Here is a 16,483-nt window from a genome sequence, read left to right on the forward strand (position 1 = left end):
TTGGATATTCTCAGAAGACCCCAGAACTTCCGGCCACATGACTCCTGGGGAAATCTCAGGGGTGGCTCCGGCCAGAGGCTCAGGGCTGCTGGGCCCTGTCACTCGCGTGCCCAGCCCCTCCGGCTTCCAGAGGACAGGAGTGCCCACTGTCACCCCTGAAATGAGCACCGTAGGGGAATCATCAAACCCTAGTCAATAGCAGTTCCGCTGAGCAGTTACAGAGCTGAGAATGGGGCCCTGTAGGAACTCACATCAAATGAGCTTCAGAGAGGCTGCGGGCGAATTAGGGAAGCACAGGCATCGAGTTCCTGCTGCAAATGAAGAATGGAGCAGCCTAGAAATACCACGCGAGACCATTTCGTAGCGGCGGACAGCTGCGCTGCCTGGCTGGCTTCCTTGGGAAAGGCAGCCCCTGGGCTATACGTGTCATGATACCTTTGGGCAAAATACGGGATGACTTAACCGTGGGAAGAGAGCCCCTCCCGAACACCCGTAGGTTCTCTGCCTGTGCTGTCTCTGTCCCTGAAAACTCCAGCCTCTCCACGGGAACCGTGCTTTGGGCAGAGGGCTGTGTCAGTCAGGGTCCCCGCGGCACCCACCCTTCCCAGGGCCGCTCGGCAGGACTTCCATCTGCCCGGACACCAGCGAGGCTCTGGGCCAGGGAGCCCATGCGTCGCGGGAGCAAAGCACAGTCTGAACAGGCTGCTTCTCAGAGGCAGAGGCTGCGGTGCCTCTTGCCCGACTCAGACAAGAGTGTTACAGCTTCACAGGCTTCTCAACCAAGCCAGACCCTCTGCCACATGGCCTGGAGTATGGCAAGATCTAAAGCCATGACCCCTGTCCTTACTCGAGAAAAGTTCTTCGTTTACCTGGTGAAAACCTATTGGCTCTTCAGGGCTGTTCTCAGGGCTTTGCCCTGGGCTCCTTGGAGGTGGTGTTGTGTTTTAGCAACAGAGGGTCTGGACTCAACGCCCTGAAGATGCTAAACAGCCTTTCAGCCCCACGGTCTTCTGGGGCCCAGCCCGGTGACATCAGAGAGGCTTTCTCCTGGCCAGGCCAGGCTAGTGCTGGGCAAGTGGGAGGGCACGCCGCAGACTGACCCTCTTCCCCCACATGTGCTTCTCACGGCTCCGGCCTTAGAAAGGAAGGAGGAAGGTTGAGGGGGTGAAACCAGCCCTCTGGGAGCCACACAAGGATGGGTGCCACCTGCCCGCTCCCAACCACTGTGCCCAGGAGACGGGGGTGGAATGTGGTTCTGAGTGCGGGCCAGGGTGGCTCTGCGGCCTGGGGGGAGGGGCTCCAGTGGCTTCAACGTGTGTCTCCTCCCTGATCTTGCCCACAGCACCGAAAGGGCCCCAGTCACCCTCCACCTCGATGGGATTGTGCAGGTCCTGAACTGCCACCTCAGTGACATGGCGATCGGCATGATGACCAGGATCGCCGTCCTGAAGTGGCTCTACCACCTCTATATCAAGACTCCCCGGAAGGTGAGTCCCTGGGCCCGTCAGTCCTAGAGGCCCTTCCAAACTGGGGGCTGCTTCGGGGCCCACCTTGGTTTTTAGGGGCCACCTCATGCCTGGTAGGATTGTGGTCAGTGCAGTTCTAGAAAGCCCCTGGCAGGCAGAGGAGTGACAGATGCTGGAGGGGCCCTGGGAGGGCATGGGGATGGTCTGTGCGGTGCGGTAAGACCCTGTCCACACCGAATCGAGCGGTGGGGTGGGGGAAGCTCACGGGTGCCCCGGCTTCTCTGCTCTGCAGATGTTCCGGCACACTGACAGCCTCTTCCCCATCCTGCTGCAGACGCTATCGGATGAATCCGACGAGGTAGGTCACGTGTGCCCCCTTTCTTCTCTGCATGGCTGCCCAGCCTCCCCTTTTGAGTGGCTGATGGGAACTGGTAGATGAGACGTGCTCATTTTGTTCTCTTAAATCAACATCCAAAAAATTGCTGTTTTCCTACCTGGTAAGGTGCATCGCTTCCAGGGAAAGCTGTGTTTAATGCTCTTGGCTTTGGGAACAAAGACTTTCTGAGCTGGCCCTTCTCAAGAGTTCTGGGTCAATGCATCGGTGAGAACACCAGCCTCGGGGGGGATCTGGCTCTTCCATGGAAGGCAGGGGATGTGGTGGTGGGCAGCTCGGCTGTGGTAAGGTCTGGCCCCACTTAGCTGCCTGACCATGAGTAAGTTGCTTCACGACCCTGCACTTCCGGTTCCTTCTTTGCCCAGTGAGGCAGTAGCAGCACAGGCTGTGAGGGTGAACTGACCCTTGGAAAATGCTGAGTACCGGGCCGCACAGTGCTGGCCCCTCTGGAGCTCTCATTCTGTTCATTTCACCCAGATTCCCTTCTGATCTCTGGTCTGAAATTGTTCCTTTAAGCTTTGCTCTGTTGGGGTCATCAAGAGGAGAAGGGAGAGGCTAGCCCAGAGAAGGGGAAGGAGACCTGGGCCCTGCGTCCTTCCCCCACTGGGGGAGGCCCCACCTGTCCCCACCTGTTCTCGGCAATGTCCGTTCTGTGCAGTTAGGCTAAGGTAGTTCTTTTTCAGGACTCCCCAGCCTGCCAGCCAAGGGGCAGGATTTGCGGCTGCGTGTTGCCATCAGCCAGGGTAGCATCCCTTCTCTCCACCCATCCCAGCTCCAGGCTGCCTGGCAGATGATGGCGGGCTTTGCCTCGACTGGCCCCTCTCCTTTCCTCTTCTGGACTCTGGGCAGTTGTGGGCTCCAGGCAGAGCTGTGTGTGCCCTATGAGGCAGTGGGCATGTGAATCCACAGATCCCCCACACTGCCCATTGGGAACATGGGAGTGGACAAGAGCTGGGGGGACAGGGGAGAGGGACACTGCTCACAACTTCCAGTGCGTGAGGCACCTGAGGCTGGTACCAGGCTATGTGGGACCCAGGGTAGTTTTCCTACAGCCTGAGTTTGCCTTCTTGAACCTGAGCTGAAAAGAGATGCAGACAGGCAGATGTCCACCTCTCTGTCCTCTGAGGTACTCTGCATTTCCAGAAAAATCAAAAACAGATGGTCTGGGCATCTGCCCTTGACCCCTCCTGCCTACCCCACTCACGTGCACACACACACACACACACACACACACGCCTCTCTTTCCCTTCTGCTCAGCACCCCACTGCAGTATGGGGCCCAGGAGGACACAGCCCAGTTCTGCCTGAGTTAGGGGTGACTCACTGCAGTCACAGCCCTCATTTCAGTACAGAAAGGAAAAGCAGAACTTTGCTGATTGGTTCCTTCCTTAGGACTTCACTGGAAGCAGCTGAGTTTTCAATCCTTTAAATTGAGTTGTTTAATCCCATCCAGCTCTCTTTGCTCGTGACGGGTTTCTGTGTGTGCGCGTGTTTACAGGGAGCAGGAGGAGATGCAGTCCATTAAACAGCTCTGTTCGGGTTGCGGCTGTGGAAGCTCGATTTGCTGAAATGCCAAATATTGTGGGAGCTTTGGGCATATCTTGTGGGCCCCTGCTGGGAAATGATTGCAGCTGCTCTTGGGGACAGTTGCGGGGCTGGAGGGGGGCTGTTGCCATACCAGGAGTGGAGAGTCCCTGCTTTCCATCTCTCCAGGGGAGGGAGTTGGGGACCATGATAATCAGTGGTGAGTCCTGCTTCTGCCCCATCCTGATTCTTTACCAGATCACATTCCTAAGTGTCCCCTGCCCAGTCTCTTTGGCAACCTTGAGGGCATACTGTGTACTTGACAATGGAAATACAGCCATGAACAACACAAAGTCCCCCTTCTCCTGGAGCTTCCTTTTTGGGATATCTAGAAATCATTCTCTGGGGGGGTTTCCCAGTATTTCCAAACACAGCCCTGATCTCAGATCAGGGCTCCCTGAGGGTTAAAGATCCTGAAAGCCCATTCAGTCAAATCAGACCACAGCCAGACTGGTGGGGAGAATTTAGCTACAATGTTACATCCAGCCGAGGGGCCTCAGAGCGCAGGTTATCCCATTGTTTTGGGTGATTCTTAACAACAGCTTGTATGAAGTCATTCCTGTGCCAAGAACTGTGCTAGACCCTTGATTCTTGGTATCTGGGGAGCCCCTGACAATTCTGTGAGGAAGTACTGTTACTTTTTCCATTTTACAGTTCAGAAAACTCAGACTGAGGGAGGTAAAGTACCTCACAACAGCTAGGAAGTGGTGAGGCCAAACTCAAAACCAGATCTGTTTGACTCCAAAGCCCATCTTCTTATTCACTCAGCCGTCGTGCGTGTGTCCCGCCAAGTGTGGCTCCCAGCTACCCCCAGCAGAACCAGATGGGAGGTGGGGAGCTTGTGTTCAGTTGTATCATCATCCCCGTTTCTGGCCGCCTTCTGCTGCTCCACAAGTTCTTAAGAACAGTTCTCCATGTGGTGTGGAGAGCTGTGTATGTCCTGCAGAAGCTTCAGCCCCAGCCTTTGTCCGTTTTCTTATTGATTTGTAGAAGCTCTTTGTATACTGGGGGCGTTCCGTTACAAATATTTTTCTCTCCCAGTATTATTGTGATAAGCTCATGTGCTCCTCACCCTTGGTGAGAGCCACTGGCCTCAGGGACCAGAGTGTGCTCAGGTGTTTGTTGATGACGCAAGAGGTGGGCACAGGGAGGGGCAGAGCCTCAGGGACACCACCATGTTCCATAGCCCCATTGGCACTCGGCCTTGCTGGGGTGTCTTGCCGCCATTGTCGCTGAGTTCTACTCCAGTGATACTTGGTAGTCCACGCCCTTCTGGCATCCTCAGTTGGTTCTGCTTTTCCGTCATTCAGAGTAAGTGGCTGTTTCCTCAGTATCGCCTGCTCCTTGCACACTTTATATGAAAATCCCTTTTGTCAGAAAGAATTTGCAGGTGTCAAATTAAAATTCTTGACACCAGAGAAGAAATCCTCCCATTAGCTAGAGATCCAATTACATGTTTTTAAGTGAAAATGCAACCCTGATTTCAACAGCATGGAATGTAGAGTGCATGCTCAGAGCTTCCTGCTGGACCCTGGTAGGGAGGTGGACCTGCTGCTTCCCCTGCCCAGGAGATGCCAGTTGTCGGCTCCCTCTTAAGCCTGCAGCTGCCTGAGTGAGCTCTGCCCGTGAGTACCAGAGGATGGCTCCTCTTGATGTCCCTGAAGGTGTGGCTGGTCCAGGAGGGGCCTTGGGACCACCCTGATTCCCCACCCCCAAGCACCACTGCCTCCCAGTCTGCATTCAGAATCCTCGGGGTGTAAAGCCGGGTATGTGTTTTTATACATCTGTCCACACCCGTAGAACATACAGCACCAGGAGCGAGCCCTAAAGTAAACTGTGGACTTTGGGTGACAGTGATGTGACGGTACAGGTTCACTGATCGTAACAAACGTACCACTGTGGCTAGGACTGTCGTTACAGGAGAGCACGTTATAGGTGTCTCTGTACCTTCTTCTCAATATTACTGTAGACCTAAAGCTTCTCTAAAAAATAAAGTCTAAAACAAAAATGCAGAACTTTAAAAAAGAAATCTCAGTCTTCGAAGAGAGCTAGAAGAATGTCTGGGGCCCCTGAGAGGAGGTAGCACCCCTGACCCCCACCAGACCTGAGCTTGCCTTCCAGCTCTCGCCCTCTTCACCGGGGACCTTGGGCAAGGAGTCTGACCTCTCTGGCCTGTGAAATGCGGCTCGCGATGTCCACACTTGCCTCATAGGCCGTTGTTAAAGGAGACCGCGTAGAGCTCCTGGCCAGATCCTGGCCCATCGTACCTAGTACCTGCCTGTCTGTCATGACGAGTGCTGCCGGGGAAACTGGCATTTCGCTGCCTTGAACTCTAGTCATTTTGTAAAGCTTTCAGGCCTTTGTTTGTAGGTCTTACTCACTATGAAGTTTATTTTCAGTCTTGTAAATTTTGTTGTGATGTTAAGTAGCACCCCTTTCCGGTAATATTTTCTCCCAGGTGACAGTGCAGCTTGATGGTTTAAGAACACGGGCTTTGGGGTCAGGCAGTCCACAAGTCTGGTCCTGGCTCATCACTCAATGGCTGGTTAACCTTGATCTTGAGCAAAAGAGCTGGTCTCTCTGAGCCCCAGTTTGGTTATCTGAGAACCGAGAATAATAGGAGAAACACCCTCCCAGGTCTGGATTCCCAGGTGAGGATTAAATGAGGTCACGGGTGTAGAATACACGACACGTGTGAACACGAGGTAAATTCTAGCTCCTCTGATGCTACTATTCGTTTCTGTCAAAATGGCAAGGATACACGTGGAAATCAGGAAGACAGGCTCTGTTTTTTCCCCACATCCTGCCCCAGCTTTAGCAGCAAAAGCCAGAACAGAAGCTGGTCTCTGTCCTCTGTTTCCCTGCCTGTCTTAGGACCACACAGGCCCCCTGTAGATGGCCAGGTGGGAGGGCTTCTTTGGGGGCTCATTGGCCATCTCCAGCCATAGAAAAACCAAGGGGAAGGCAGTGAGCAGCAGGACCAGCACCCCTTTCTATACCTTCTCCCCTCCCCACCTGCCTCGTCAGCACCCCCAGCTCCAAGTCAGTGGGCTGTGTTTGCAGCATCACAGGTGGAAGGGAGGAGCTGGGTGCCCCAGCTCCAGGGGAGAGAAGAGAAAGGGTGGGCATCAGCAGGGGGCCTGCCTCGGGGCCTCTGGCTGCCACAGCCACTTGCTCAGAAGCAAGCCTCAGAGTCCATGGAGATCCAAAAGGGCTCAGCCTGCTGGGGCCTCCCGAGGCACCTGGCCCAGGCAGGGTCTTCTCACCTCTCGGAGCCAAGGTGCCCTTAACACTTTAGAGCAGAGGTTCTCAATCTGGGAGAAATGCCCCCTTCCCCTCCTCTAGGCTCAGAGGAACCATGAGGAAAGATTGCTGAGGGGAGTTTATGGCTCACGTGGCTGACATACAAGCAGGAAAAAAAGAATGAGCAGCACCTTTGTCAATGACAAGGCGCGGAGGGTAGGCGTGTGAGGGTGTGGCAGGTGGCAGGGGCAGTTTCCAGGTCAGGAGCCAGGGTGCTGAGTGAGGAGCGTGGCCGGCAGTCCCAGGCGGTGTGGTGGGCTGGCCGTAGGCAGTGCTCGAGGGTATCTCACAAAGGTCCTTCTAGCACCCTGCAAGAGCTGTAACGTACCCCGGTCCAAGGCAATCCTCAACCCCATTGCACACCTCAGGGCCATCCAGACCCATGGGGCAGGGAGCCCAGGGGCTGCTCTCACCTTGCTGCGTCCCGAGGGAAAGGGGGCCATCAGCTGTCTGTGGGTCAGTGGACCAGCTGTCCGGGCGCTCAGCTCCACACCAGCAACGTGCGCGCCGGGGATCAGACAGAGCTGTCTTTGAGGGAGGCGGGAGAGGATTTCATGTGTTTTCATGGTCCAGGTCCCAGGAGAAATGTGGTGGTCCTCCAGTCTCTCAAAGAGGGGAGCTTACCCAGGGCGAGCTGCATTGCCTGACAGGGAGACAGGTCAAGACATCCGTGAGAGTTGAGCGGGGTGGTTGTTGGCGCTGCCGTTCCTGACTGGCAGCCTAAGCCCCAGCCCCGGAGCAGAGTGGGGTGAGGCCGCCCTTGGCTTCCTCTGTCCTGGGAGCAGCAGCCCTGTTGTCCTGTTCTCCCCCTCTGCATCCCTCGTCCCACACTGTCCACATAAGTGCTCCCTCTGCCTTGCTTTTCCCAGGGACTCTTGTCACTTTGGTCTGGTGGGTCGACCACTTTAAAGGTATTTAGTTAGTGACAACAGGGCCTTCGGCGTGGGGATCTCACCCAAGGGGAGGCCCCAGACTGAGAGCATCCCCATGGGTTCCTCTTCTTACTCGCGGTCCAAGGTGACTAGGGATGCGCTCTCCTATCCCCAGGGGCGGGGGGGGGGTGCAGCTAGTGAAATCGGCCATCTCTCAGTGCCCCAGAAATGAGGGCTTCCATTTCATTAGAGCCCCTTCGTTTGAGGGCAGCTCAGAGAGCTGATGGTCTATCCAGCACCCCTGCCGCTGGCTGCCTTTGGAATCCACAGCGGGTGCTGGGCTCAGACCCCCGCATCTGTGGAAGGAGACTGGAAGCAGGACAGGGCAGAAGGCAAAGTTCATGGAGCAGATGCCCTATTCGGAGCACATTGTTTCTATTGTGACCACTCGGCCTGACACTCTTGGACTGGTTTTCATTATCCCCAGTTTGACTTAAAAGGACATCCAAGCGTGGGGAGGATAACTTGCCTGAGCTCATACCACCAGGAGCCAAAAGTTGGGCCTGTCTGGTTCTAGAACATCTAAAAGTACACAAGAACTGACCTCAGTGCAGAGCAGGGATCCAGGCAGGGTGGAGGCACAGCTTCATTCAGGCCGGCCCCCTCTCCCCTCTTCAGTTCTGAGCCTTGAACCTTGACCTGCCCTGTTGGGCTCCTCGCCCTCTCAGGGCCCATGCAGAAGGAGTGGTACTGGCAGCTGGGCCGGCGAGGGGCAGTGTGGGAAGTGGCCTGGAGAGGAACAGGAGGTCAGGCCTCTGCCCCGCGCTGCCCCGCTCTCCATGGGACCCGGCAAATCGCCGGCACCTCCTTGTCTCCATCAAGTGCAGTTGGCCTGGTCTGTGTTCCTCCCATCCAGCTCTGACTTTGTGTGGTCCTGACCCCACTCCCTGGAATACTAATGGGGCCTGCTCAGAGTGGACCATCTCCCATAAGAATGGGGAATGGGGTTTGCTCCTCCTCCTGAGATCCCTGCCTCAGGTTTTCTTTCACTCCAGTTTTCATTCCATCCACTCTCCAAAACAAACAAAAACAACTCCTCCGCCCCCCTCCTGAGTCCCCAAGATTCCTTTACAGTCAGGTCACGCCATCAGGTCAGATACCAGCCAGAAAACCGAGGGGCAAGATGTTGGGGGCCAAGAACATGGTTGCTCTTGCTGAGTCCCCCCAACCTGAGGAGGTGAGCTGGGTCCCGGCAGGGACAGCCCAAACAGGAAAGGTGTGGGCCCTTGCCTGCCGTAGACTCCCCACGCCACCACCCTGCCCCCCCGCCGGGGCCATGCTGAGGACACAGGGCACTCATCCACACAGCTCTCCCTGTGGCTGATGCCGCAGCTTCCTTTGGGGGCTTCTGAGAGAGAGTGGGAGGAGGGAGGAATGGGCAGGGAGAAGGGCAGCAGGGGAAAATGCGGGGTTTTGCACTCACAGTCCCCAGGGACTGCCAGCCCGGACCCACAGCCCAGCAGAGGCACCAGCAGTCACCGCTAGGGGTCCTGGAAGGATTTGACCTTCTGAAAGGAGTCCTGGCAGGAGATCCTTGCTGGGGAGGAGAGAGGACCGCCTTGGTGATGGTTCCAGAATTGTGCCTGGTGAGAAGGCCACAAGTGAAGGGGGGCCCAAGTAACCACAGCTGGCCTGGCAGCGTTCCGCTCTGGGGAGGGCAGGTGTGTGTGCCCAGAGGGTCTTTAGCGTTTCTCCGTGTGTGGACTCCTTCCCCTGATGTGCAGGTGAGAACCCAAAGCTGGCACAGTAACTGGTGAACATGGGGGGCAGGGAGCCCCCAGGCTTCCGAGGAAGGAAGAGGTTGGGCTGGGAAGGGTAGAAAAAGTGAGAAAGCTGGTTTCCCTAATGGAGGGCCCAGGAGCGCAGGAAGATTCCACAAAGGGAAGCCAGTTGGGGACCACATTCCCCTGGGACAGGGCTGGTGGCTCTAGCAAAGCCAAGATGCAGGGCTGAGTGGTCTGCAGGGGTGAGCACACTACCTGGCCCTGGGCCTGACTGCCTGCCCACCTCCCCTTGAATTCAGGAAGTGATCGGTAATCTTATCTAGAAAGGCCAAGTCCAGTAACCCAGACATCAGCCCCCAGTGGAGCCATCCACACGAGAGCTGCTGTCAGAATCCTCTGGAGCTTTTTAAAACCCACACTGCTTAGGCGTCAACCCAGACCTCCTGAATTGTTCTCTGAGGTCAGGCCTTGTTGCCTGGGTTCTGGTATTTTCCATTCACTTGCTGCCTGCCAGACTCTGTGCTGGACATCATCGAGTGCACATGACCTTAGCACATCTCCACAGCAACCCTCCCGGGTGGCTCCTATTGTGTCCCCCACTTCACCGAAGCAGAAACCGAGACTCAGAGAAGTGAAGTAACTTGGTCAAGACCTCAGCTTAGATGCCCCGTGAAGCCTTGTCTGTCACACACTGCCCCTGCTGCACATCAGAGAGGTCCCCATCTGTGCATCACAGCATCCTGTGCCCTCAGACCCTCCCAGAGCCCTTGTCACACTTTGTGGGGACAGAGGCTGTGTCTGGCACATAGTATGTGCTCAGAAACATTTTAGGAGACAGCGAGCGATAGAAGGGGCAGTGGATGGTGAGCTGAACACCCCCCCTCAGCCAGCCCCACCCCGCTGGGCCCCAGCCCTGCCAGAGCAGACCTGCCTCCTCAGGGCAGGGTGTGCGTAGCTGGCACGTACACGGGCGTTAGGCAGAGACCTGGAGGAGGGCAGGAGCTGCTCTCCCGGTTGCCATGGACCGATGCCCAGAGACAGCTGGCCCCTCGGCTCATCACCTGGTAACCGAGCACTCGCGGTGTGTGTGAGCTGCTCCCTGCTGCCTGGAGCACAGCAGGCCCTTCCCTCACTCTCAGGCAGAATGTATAACACTGAGATGCACCCCACACCCCCGGACAGGGGCTTGGCGTGATGCAAGTGAGCGATGGCTGGCATCACCCGGAGGGAAACCCAGGGGTGAGGGGGCGCACTGGGGGGACTTGGGAACTGGCCTCCACATTGTCTTACCCGGGCTGGCCTTTCTCTTCTCTACCCTTCGAGGGATGGCGGCTAGAATGGTTTAAGCAGCCAGGACCCACACTGTGCTGTCACTGTTAGTGGGACTTAACAATAAGCACCAAGTGCTGGCCTTTTGCATATATAGCACAGAACTCGGCACTCAGGGAAGGATTTCAAAGTTTATTAAAAATGAAAGGAAGGGGGGAGGGGAGAAAAAGAGAGAAAGAAAAGAGGAGAAGAAAAGAAAGTTGTCTTGATCTCTATGAGCATGTGTTCAAAGTTAGGCCGAAACGAGATATAATCTTTTTTTAAGTTGAGACCTAAAAGGTTTTTAATCAGAAGGGTTTTCTCAATGGGAAATAAAATAGGTCCAAGTGTAAGCAATCCTCTCCTGCCCCCAAATCTAAATTTTTGGCAGTGCTTTCCTTGCCTTTGCTAAAGGCAGGGCTGAGGGCCCCGCCCCCAGGAGATGCTGAGCTTGGCCTGCTCTGACCCCATTGTAGCCAAAAGCTTTTCTGGGAATGCCACCCCTTTCCCAGCCCTGGCCAAGGCCCGATTGCTGCCTTCTGCGGCTCAGGTTTACTCTTTGTCCCGGATGGGAACCTCCAGCCCTGGTGCTGGCTGCTGCTGGGTACCTCCCTCCATAGCTCCATTGGTTGACTGCAGTGGGGCCCGAGGGAGATCCCATGGCCTTCCTCGGTACCCCCAAGAGGATGCTTCCCAGGGTCAGTTCCCTGGCTGACTTCACAAGCCACAGGAGCCATTCTGTATGTGGTCAGGGACTCGAGAGGACTGATCCGCCAGGCCTGTACCCCTTGTGAAGGAAATGGACAGACTTCTGTGTGGCAGGAAGCAGAGGGCCCCAAGGCTCCATGGATGCTCAGCCTCAGTGCCTCCACACTTAATTTCAGCTCCACTTCCCAAGAACAAGGAGCTGCCTGACCTGACCCAGATCTCAGGCACAGCCCTGTGGCCCCACTGCTCTGGGCAGAGGCCTCAGACAGCCTTGGCAGTGGCCCACATCAGCCAGACCCTAGCTCCCAGGGCCTTCAGCCTGAATTCACCTTTCCTGCCAGTACCTGGCTGTGTCCCTTGGAAACACCCTTGCAGCTTCCTCCTGACTGGGACTGGAGAGGGCTCAGCTTGAGGATTTCCTTCCCTCCTCTCGGGGCTGGAAGGCTGAGCGAGTTGACATCTGGGGCCTAATCAGCTGACCAGGGGCCGAGCCAAACTTGTGACAAAAGTTTCTTAGAGATAAGTGGGTAGAGTGAAGTGGGAGGCCTCTCCATCCATCCCTTTGGCAGAAGCTATTCAGATCCATCCACATCTTCCATTTCCTGCCCGGTGCTGCCGGTCAGCAAGTATTCTTTCAGCATCTGCTCAGTGCTTCCCCCGGGACTTCAGAGTTGGGAGCTTTAGTAGGAGGCCAGAGCGGACCCCCAGCCTAGGGAGTTGGCCTCGTTCAGCCTTGGGTCTCCAGCAGTTCCCAGGGTGGGGAAAGAGCAGCCAGGAATAGGAACAGCCAGGGAGAGTGAAAGAAGGGGGCCCTCCCACAACAAGGGGTTTTCCAGGGCTGCTCTGTGGACAAGGTGTTGGGACGGGGAGGGCCTGGCTGGACTAATAAAAAGAAGGAAACCAGCGCCATCCTAGAGATCCGGTCCTCGGCCTGCTGGAGTACAGTGGGGTGACAGCCTACGGGTGCCCCATCCGGATTGCAACTTCCCTCCCATGCTGAAATATGCCCTTTGTTGGTGTCAAGTCACCTAGAAGCAAGGGCTTGCTCAGGAACCCTTTGGCCTCCTTGACCTTGCTCCCCAAGCCACAGAGGGTAGGCCAGCCCCTCCCTCCACCCTCCCCCCAGACCTTCCTCTCAGAGTTGCTTTGTCAGATGTTTTCCGCTCCCAGTTGTCACCTACCCTTTCACTCCACCGATGGCCAGCTCACAACTCACCCCACTCCAGGACCGGGGACCAGCTGATGTGCCTTCCCCACCACCACTCTCCCCCCCAGCCTGTTGCCATGACAACTGCAGGCACTCCTGCCCCTGCAGAATATTGCTTTCTTGTAACCTTCCTCCTCCCTCTCCCCCCACCCTCTTTCTCTCACACAAAAAGAAAGCACAAGTGTTTTATATTCATTTTGCAAAAAGCTGTGTAGCGCATACTAATCGATGCGGCTTCCTCCTGCTTTCTTTGAGCCTTGCCTCGTTCTCAGAGCCAGGACTACAGGCCAGTGTAGGCTTGGGCCCAGCCAGCCTGCTCCTTGGAAGGGAACTAACTGTTTCTAGAGGCCGAGGAGCGGACCTTTCATCCAGGCCTTGAGCCGGTGCCCTGCAAGCAAGGCTGCTGAGGTCGCTGTGTCCTTGTCCCAGACCTTCTTGTCCATAGACCAAGGGGTCTCCAGGAGGGATGGAGCACCAAAACCCTGGCCTGGCACAGAGAGTCAAAGCCAGGTTCAGCCGGAGGGCAGAGCACGGCTCCCCCTTGGTCCCTGTTGCTTCGTCCCAACACTCACCCCCACCTTAACACCACCTCCCTGGACCACTCCTCACTTCCTGGGCAGAGGCAGAGTCCTGGCTGAGGCCTGTCAGGGTTGTTGCTCCAGAGCCTCAAGTCCAGCCCCTGGGCCGAATGGGATTTACTGTCAGCTAGGAGAGAGCCAGCATCTGGACTGGATGGGCAGAGGAGCCCTGGAGTGGCTCCCCACACATTCCCCACTCTCTTTTCAAGCCATTCCTTGCCCTCCATTTTGGCAGCCCCTTCCTCTCCTTGCATCGAGGAGGCTGAAGGAGATGGTGCTGCTCTTCTCAGACTCCCACTTGAAAGAACCGGGAGGGTGCTCTGTGTGTGTGTGTGTGTGTGTGTGTGTGTGTTTGTGCGCGCGCGCGCTCTTGTGCACATGCAGGCCTACGAGTACACGTGGTATTGCCCCAGGCAGGGCTGTCTGTCAGACTTTGCCAGTCCCCGGGGACCAGAGACAAATCTTTTGATATGTAAGCACTAGAGGAGTGTCTGGGATTATTGAAGGAACCTGTAGACAACATTTCCGGCTTTAATTGTGCAGTTGAAGTATAATTTGCATTCATTTGCCATTTGGTGTTAAACTTCCGAAAATAAGAGAATTCACAATGTAAAATATGCAGTTTTGCTGGCTGCTGCTCTCCAGCGGGGCGGGAGGAGGTGGTACGAAGATGTCCGTGCAGATTCTTTCTGGTAGAGAAATGGCACCTGGAGCCCCGCACGTCTGCGTTGGCGTTCCTGCCCAGTCCCTGAGTCAGGACCACTGACCAGGCTCGGCTGTGGTACCAGAAATCTCGTAGCAGAAGGGGAGCTTGGAGTGTCTCCTCTAATGATGACAACCTCCCAAGGGCGAAGCTCTGTTGGCACATATGAGCAAACAGATTCCCTGTCACCTGCAAAACCAGGGTCAGACCCCTTTGTCTGGGTCCTAGCTTTTGGTGACCTGCCCCGGCCTGTGACTTCTGCCTGATTTCTCGCCATGCCCCCCTGTTCAATAACAAAACTTCAAGCGAGGAAATTTAAAGCTCAGAGTGCCTTTATTCCACAATTCATGAAACACGCAGCAGCATCCCCATCTACAATAGAAAGAAGTGGTAGGAAAGGAGAGGTTTTTAAAGGCAGAAAGGGGGCGGAGAAAGAAAATTATTTGCAAAGAAAGCGTTGTTTCAGGCAAGGTCACCTTTCTGAGAGGCCCAGAGGGGTCTGCCAGGAGGATTATCTCACTAGTGCTGACCAGGTAATTTCGTGTTGACTGGCTAAAGGCTGAAACTGCAGTTAGGTTAGGTATTAAGTCTTGGTATGTGGTCGTGGGATTTAGCCCAGGTGACTCCATTCGGGGCCTGCGGTCTCCTATGTAACACCCCCCCCCCCGCCCCAGCCCCACGGCCCACTCCAGCGCTAGATCAAAACTTCGGTTCCGGGGAATGTGCCACGTGACTCGGGCTCTGTGACCATGAGGGCTTATGCTAGTTGAGAGGCTGCTTCGCGTGCCTCCCTCTACCCCTGGTTCCCTGGCGGACTGCTGCGCGGGTCCTTCTGAAGCCTCTTGCTCCCCACAAGCCAAGTTGCACATGCACTGCATTCTAAGTGTTTGTTCACCGCCTGTCTCCCTCCCCAAGGCCACTGTTCAGCATCACATCTCCGGTCAACATGGGCCCTGGCCCATAATGGGTGCTCAGTGGCTGCTGGGGGTGGGGTTAGAGGGGTGAGGTTAACTGATCCAAAGTCAGGACTGTCTGATTACAAAGCCCAGTGTAGTTATCGGCTTCCGGTTTGGGGGCCAGAGCTGTGTTTGAAGAGGACTCCCCGATCCCTTGAGCAGGTCAGTCTCTGCAACAGGAGACTAAAAGCAAATGAGGGCATTAATTCTAGCTGGAAGTGAGGAGAGCTTCCTCCCCTGGTCTCAAGGTTCCTTGCAGCCTGGCCCCGGGGCCGCTCTGGTGGTGGAGGTCTCTCACAGGCCAGCCTCAGGTGCTGGTGGAACTTCCCAAGCATCTTTTCTGTTAGGGGATTAAGTAACCCGCCAGAAGCCTGCTGTGGGCCACTGTGGCCCTCGTGGGGTTGGGATGTAGCTGAGTGCTAGCCTGGCCCCAGCTGCCCTGCACTTCCGTCACCTGCCGCATTTGCCTGCCAGGATGGGCTGCCGAGAGGACGCGTGCCTCGGCCTCACCCACACAGCCAGCCCTGCGGGGAGCAGCCTGCAGCTCGGGGCTGCAGCAGGGCTGGCAGATGCCAGGAGATGGAGGGATACAGGTGGCCTCTCTGAGCGCTTTCGGCCCTCCTGTCAGTCAGAACCAAGCGTGAGATCGTGGGGAGTCAGGGAGGCCGTGGGCACAGCAAGAGCGAACTGCTCTATATGCACCACCGGACTGGGATTTAGGGTGTCAGTTTGGGGTTTTGACTTGATTCTCTTCTCTTTTTAGATTACAATTCACCAGCCATAAAATTCACCCTTTTAAAGTACGCAATTTAGGGGTACCTGGCTGGCTCAATGCGTGGAGCATGCATCTCTTGATCTTGGGGTCATGGGTTTGAGCCCCACGTTGGGTGTAGAGATGACTTAAAAAAATGAAACCTTTAAAAAAAGTAAAGTGTACAACTTAGTGGGTTTTAGTATTTTGACAAGGTTGTGCAAACATCACTATCTAATCCAGGAACATTTTTACCACCCCAAAGAGAAACCCTGTACCAATTAACAGTCACTCCCCATGTCTCCCTCCCCCAGCCCCTGGCAGCCACAAGCTACGCTCTGTCTCTATGGATTTGTCTGGTCTGAACATTTCACATAAATGGAATCATCCTACAGTATGTGGCCTTTTGCATCTGGCTTCTCTTACTTAGCAAACGTTTTCAAGGTTCATCTGTTTTATAGCATGTATCAGAACCTCATTCCTGTTATTGCCAAATAATAGTCCCTGGCATGGATATGCCATGTTCTATTCATCCGTTTATCAGTTGATATACATTTGGGTTTGTGATATCACGATATAGAGTGAACAATACATATTTGGTCTTCATCCCTCGTTCTGGCACAGAGCTCCTAAAACCCTTGGAATTTCCTGAGTGGTGAAAATAATAAAGGTGACTTTTGTTAGGTTAGTGAGGTGACTTGGCTGCCCAGAAGGATGGGGGGCTGGTTGCCAGGAGAACTGACCAAGTGATGAGAGCGTTTAACTTTCAACCCAGTCTTTGAGGAAGAGAGAGGGGCTGGAGGTTGAATCAAGTGGCAACAGCCAGGGTTTCATCACCTATTCCTATGTAATGAAGCCTCCATACAAACC

The 16,483-nt window shown here is 55.4% G+C and overlaps 1 protein-coding gene across 1 annotated transcript in view; it reads left to right on the forward strand.

Annotated features, from left to right (window-relative positions):
• Window positions 1-16,483, forward strand: part of VAC14 (VAC14 component of PIKFYVE complex) — a 101,331-nt gene that overhangs the window by 29,805 nt on the left and 55,043 nt on the right. The window contains exons 11-12 of the mRNA XM_045810292.2: window positions 1,343-1,487; window positions 1,759-1,824. Coding sequence (XP_045666248.1) covers window positions 1,343-1,487; window positions 1,759-1,824 — 211 coding nt within the window. The remainder of the gene's footprint in view (window positions 1-1,342; window positions 1,488-1,758; window positions 1,825-16,483) is intronic.

Source organism: Ursus americanus, chromosome 21, assembly GCF_024610735.1.
Source record: "Ursus americanus isolate L20-20 chromosome 21, mUrsAme1.1.p, whole genome shotgun sequence".
NCBI classification, from domain to species: Eukaryota; Metazoa; Chordata; class Mammalia; order Carnivora; family Ursidae; genus Ursus; species Ursus americanus.